General features: G+C 40.9%; 1 protein-coding gene across 1 annotated transcript in view; it reads right to left on the bottom strand.

Moving 5' to 3' along the window:
- Positions 1-6: 6 nt before the first annotated feature.
- Positions 7-5,289, bottom strand: part of hps4 (HPS4 biogenesis of lysosomal organelles complex 3 subunit 2) — a 9,740-nt gene continuing 4,457 nt past the window's right edge. The window contains exons 6-12 of the mRNA XM_035658518.1: positions 4,984-5,078; positions 4,819-4,891; positions 4,301-4,425; positions 3,500-4,142; positions 2,122-2,248; positions 1,810-1,921; positions 7-722 (exon numbers count right to left, since the gene is read on the bottom strand). Of these exons, the coding sequence (XP_035514411.1) occupies positions 551-722; positions 1,810-1,921; positions 2,122-2,248; positions 3,500-4,142; positions 4,301-4,425; positions 4,819-4,891; positions 4,984-5,078 (1,347 nt within the window). The 3' untranslated portion in view covers positions 7-550. The remainder of the gene's footprint in view (positions 723-1,809; positions 1,922-2,121; positions 2,249-3,499; positions 4,143-4,300; positions 4,426-4,818; positions 4,892-4,983; positions 5,079-5,289) is intronic.

Raw genomic sequence — 5,289 nt, forward strand, 5'->3', positions numbered from 1 at the left:
TTTCCACCTTTAAACACATTATTATTAAAATTAATCTAATGTAACGTGTCATTTATTGGCCCCGTCCCCTGTAGCTCCGCCCCTGAACAAATGACACTTTAAAGGAAAAACAAACAGCAGTTTTTAGAGCCAAATAGTAAAAGACACCTTTTTTTTACTACCAAAACTTTTATAAAAAGCTATTTTAGATTTTTATAAATTTGTGTAATAAACCAACAACGTTTTGCCAGCAAAGATCTGTACAAAACACTAAGACTTTTATCCAGTTTTAGACTAAATTAAATTAATAAATACAAGTAAAGAGGAGTTATTACAGTTTGGGATGAACAGAAACAACATCTGTGAATTGAAACTGGAGCTTAATTTGGTTGAATTGTTGATACAAAAAGGTAAATTGTGCTCAAACAAGCGTGAAAATAAAACTTCAGTGTGAACAAACTTATACAAATAAAAAAACACGAACAGGAGCTTTAAATCACACTTCCTCTGTTGGTTTTACTCACAGGACAGTTCAACAAACAGAGCGGACGTCCCGCCGCCGCCGCCCGGGTCAGAGCAGGTTGACCCCGTGTTTCAGCAGTCTGTGTCGGGCCTTGCCTGGCAGCGAGAAGGCGCTGTCCTGGTGGTTCGGGATGCCCGAGTTCCTCAGCGACGCCCCGTGCTGCTGGAAGAACGTCTCCTGAGCTATGCTGCGGGTCCCGTACACGGCAGCGCCGGCGCTCCTGCAGAGGAAACATCCCACACGTTTGTTAAGTCATTATTATATTTTATATTATATTCAAAAACTGTACAAAGAATCGTAAAACCGAGAGATTTGTGAATTTTGAGCCGATTATTCCTGTTTAAGGGAACTTTTTTTATCCAGTTATCTGTTTGTATTCTGTATTTTTATCATTTTTAACAATCAAACAGACTTAATAAGATTCTTTTTTGATAAATTCAGTCTTTTCTTCTCATTATTCTATCAGCTCAGTGTTTCCCAACCTTTTTCCCTACTATCAGTGAGTAAACTGACTATATTTTATGTATATTTCATATTATAATCAATAATAACAGTAGAGAACAACTAACAGTGAACACAATAACTGCAGGAAGAGATTTGGATGATTATTTCCTGTGAATATTGATCAGACATGAGTTTTCTTGATAGTTTTAGGAACCTTTTATACAATCCTCTGTCTGTATTATGTATATTTTATCATTTAAACAATCAAACAGACTTAAAAGGCTTCTTTTTTTTGACAAATTCAGTGTTTTCTTCTCATTGTTCTATCAGCTCTTTGTATTCTAATGCAGGACGAGGCCGTTAAGAGGTAGAACAAAGACCTGCAACAGAAAAGAGCAATAATAAAGACATAAAACAGTAGTTTTCCTCTCTAGTAAAGGTCAGATGTTGGGGGGTGTGTGATCAATACCAGTGATCAGGACCCCCAGCAGACTAAACGTCAGGGAGAATAAAACACTGAATTTGTCAAAAAATAAACCTTTTAAGTCCGTTTGACGTCATACAGACAAAGAATTGTATAAAAATATCAGGAAAACTCATCTCTGATCAACATTCACAGGAAATAATCTGCTCAAATCTCAGGTTTTATGCAGTTATTGTTCTGTTTGTTGTTCTCTGCTGTTAAAATCGAATATAAACTGAGAGGAAAAAGGTTGGGAACCTCTGATCTCTGCAAGTAGAGGAAACTGACAGATCCCCCCCACCACCCCCGACTACCGCTTGCATTAAAAGGCCATGAGAAACCCCCCCCCCTCCCAACCACCGAACTCCAACCACCACCTCCACGTCGCTGCCACACTGACCTGATAATAGCCTCCTGCAGAGTTTCAGTGTTACAGAAATGCGAGTGAAGAAGTGATGTGGCTCTGACAAAAGGACGCTCCGGGGCTCCCCCTGGTCCACCAGACAGGTTGGCTGCAGAGAGACACAATGAGATGAGACTCACAGCGGCACATTAAACCTGGACACGCTGCACAAAGGAATGCTGATCACAGCCCTTTTACTAATTAGCCATTAGCTCATGCAAACACCAGGTAGAGATGGTCGGAGCAGGAGAGCTTAAACTCGCTCTCGGAGAGACAGAATTAAATCAGAGAGCATTGTGGGAGCCTCACTTGTCAGCGTGCTCTGAATGCAGTCGAAATGGGAGAAGAAGTATGGTCCTGGAGGTCCCGGAGGCCCCGGAGAGATGGTCCTCAGATGGGCTTCCAGTCCATTGAGTGACGCCAGGCTGCTGTGATACTGGACACAGAACGTTTAATAGCATCACAAAGAGACGTTAGAGCGCTAATGTACAGCCGGGCATCGTCTGCGTGTGGGTGAATATATGGCCTCAATAAAACATCTAAAATACACTGTAATTACAACTGTAATTAAAATAACACATTTTAAATACATACTGCCATTTAAAATAATTAATTTTAAAGAAGTGTTTGGATTTAGTGACATCTAGTGGTGAAGTTGCAGATTGCAGAGTACAGTTTTTAGCTTATAGAAACGTGACGGTTTAACCTCTGTAAATAAAAACAGCTCATTCTAAGGTGATAAAAACACAATGATGGAGTTTTTTTGGACAATGTTTAACCTTACTAATTAAAATGTGCTCAATGTTTTCTTACTTTTAGACTTAATTTAATTGAATATGTTGGAGACATTTTAAAATGAAGTTAAAAAAAAACAAAACTGAAGATCTAGAAAAAAACAATTTATTGATTTCTAATGCCACTTTTAAATATTTATATTCAGTGCTTTATTGATAATATGTGATTAGAGGATCAGTGTGTAGGATTTAGTGGCCTCTAGTGGTGAAGTTGCAGATTGCAACTCACTCGTTTCACCCTTTCTCAGCACGAGGGAGAAACTACAGCAGTAAGTTTCATCATGTTTACATTACACTAATGAAAACATACCAATAAGTATTCTATTTCTGACAATAGATCTTCCTAAATGTTTCACACTGGCCCTTTAAATATTGGCCAAACTTTACAGCCGACCTAATCAATAGACCTTTTTTACAGCAGCATGTTATAGTAGGGTAAACACAGGTGTTACCAATGACACTAATTAAGGTTCAGTTCCATAACTTCTTATTCTATTCAGATGAATGCTGGATGTTTAAATCATTCATAAGTGGCGTTATTGATAATTTCTTCCTCCACCAGTGGCGTCATTGTTTAGTCAGAAAAACGCTGATTAACCTCGGAGGCATTCGATTTAATGGATCGGACAATTTAGAACCAATTCTAGATTCCCATCCTGAACCTGGACTGGAAAGTGATTGTTTATTTTTCTTAAATTTGTTTGTCAGTTTTCACATAAAAGTTTGATTGATTGATTGATTGATTGATTGAAACGCCAAACTTATGTCATTAACATCGAGAAATAAACATTCTGGACAAATTTAAAGCAAAAAAAGGTTTAAAACAAGCAGCTGAACATGTTTCATCTACATTTCCTGTTTTTTAAGAACATTTTAAATTTATATAATCTCACCACTTCCTCCATCGCCGCCGTGTCGCTCAGGAAGTGCAGCTCCACCAGCAGAGCCAGAACCAGGCCTTTAACCCGGTGCATGTACAGCGTCATGGGGACCAGCGGACTCTCCTCCGGGTTGCCCAAAGCACGAGAGCGAGGAAGAGGAGGAGGAGGAGGAGGAGGAGGGTCTCCAGCGCTCCCACAGCCACCTCTTCCTCTGCAGGCCTCCTCCTGATCCTCATCGGCACGCGACTCCTCGTTCCCGGACCGAGACTCTCTGAAGTCAAACACCGTCCCACAAGCCGCGTCTCCTCCTCTTCCTCCGTTCAGAGGGGAGTCTTCCTCAAACACCGAGGTGTCTCCTCCTCCGTCTCCTCCTCCTCCTCCTCCTCCTCCGTTGCTGTGAAAGCTGTGATAATACGACTCCTCCAGCGCCTCCTCCTCAGCTTCGTGGGAGTGTTTCCCGTTTGAGAAAGGAGGCTCCAGCGACTGCGATGGAACGGGACTGAACGTGGAGTCGGGACTGAAGGAGACCTTCTGGGGGGACTGAGAGGAACCCGGATCGGACTGCTCCGAATCAGTGGAGGCCATGTCGGATAAGGTTCTTGACAGGCGGGTCTTTCTCGGAGGGACTGTGTCTTTGTGTGGAGTCGAATGGGAGCTGAGGGAAGAGAACAGTTTAATTTAACCCTTTAAGATCTCATCCTCAGTTATATTGTTCCCATATTTAACAATTTATGCTAAACAATTGCGGTACCGAGGTGATTTAAGGAGTTTTTAACTGTGTAAATTATACCGCCTGGAAACAAATGAAGCTACCTGAAGTCTTTGTCGACGGGGGCGGACTGCAGGTACTGAAGTTCGGACAGGGTCAGGAACACGGTGGTGGAGCTGACGGCACCTCCAGACGGGCTGGAGCTACTCTGTCCGTTGGACCTCGGAGCCTAAAAACAGAATTAAATGACGTAGTGTTGTTAACATCGCACCCGGTTCCTTCAACTAAAAGCTAAAACTGTGAGAAAATGAGAAAATCACAAATAAACACCAATTTTATGATTTTTGAAGCGTAAATGGGATTAAAATGTTGTGTTTTATGTGTTTTTTTAAGGCATCTGAGGCCTGGATGTAGTGAAAAATAAAAGCTGTTTATAGTTTCTTCATCAGGAACTGTTACTGTGAGTAAACAGCTGTGTAATATTAAAGGCTTGTAAAACACTTCACCCTTCACTCAAGATTTTACAGTTTTAATCTGTTTTTTGCTCCATAAAACGGTAAAAATGTTAATTAATGTCCTTAAATATCTTGTTTCGGTCGTTTGGGATAATCTATCGTCTTACCTTTGTGTAAGTTTCACTCTCATGAACCATCACCTTCATCGTGAGCTCTGGAAACATCTGTGTGCTCACAACTCTGCAGAGAATAAAAACCACATTTTAAAGTCTTTTTATTTACATTATATTACATAAATATATATTATTATGTCCTGAGAGGTGTGAGCTGACCTTCCTCTGAAGAGGATGCAGCCGGCTAACACCAGAGGGCAGCGCTGGCAGGCCTGAAGAATGAGGGCGGCCTTCAGCAGCAGGAGTGGATCGACCTGAAGGACCAAACAAAACCTGATAAATACAGTTTATAAAAGGCCATAAAAACATCAGCGCAAAGACATTTAAAAGATGTTGGAATATAATGTTTGTAAGATGTAATTTGACCAACAGTAGCAGCTTGTATTCCGACCTTTAAAGGTGACATAACGCCTCTAGCTTTAATTAATATGCAGAAATTTGTGTGTTTGAGGAGTTTCACAACAG

Source organism: Morone saxatilis, unplaced genomic scaffold (assembly GCF_004916995.1).
Source record: "Morone saxatilis isolate NCDOM2014 unplaced genomic scaffold, NCSU_SB_2.0 Contig16, whole genome shotgun sequence".
Classification (NCBI taxonomy): Eukaryota; Metazoa; Chordata; class Actinopteri; family Moronidae; genus Morone; species Morone saxatilis.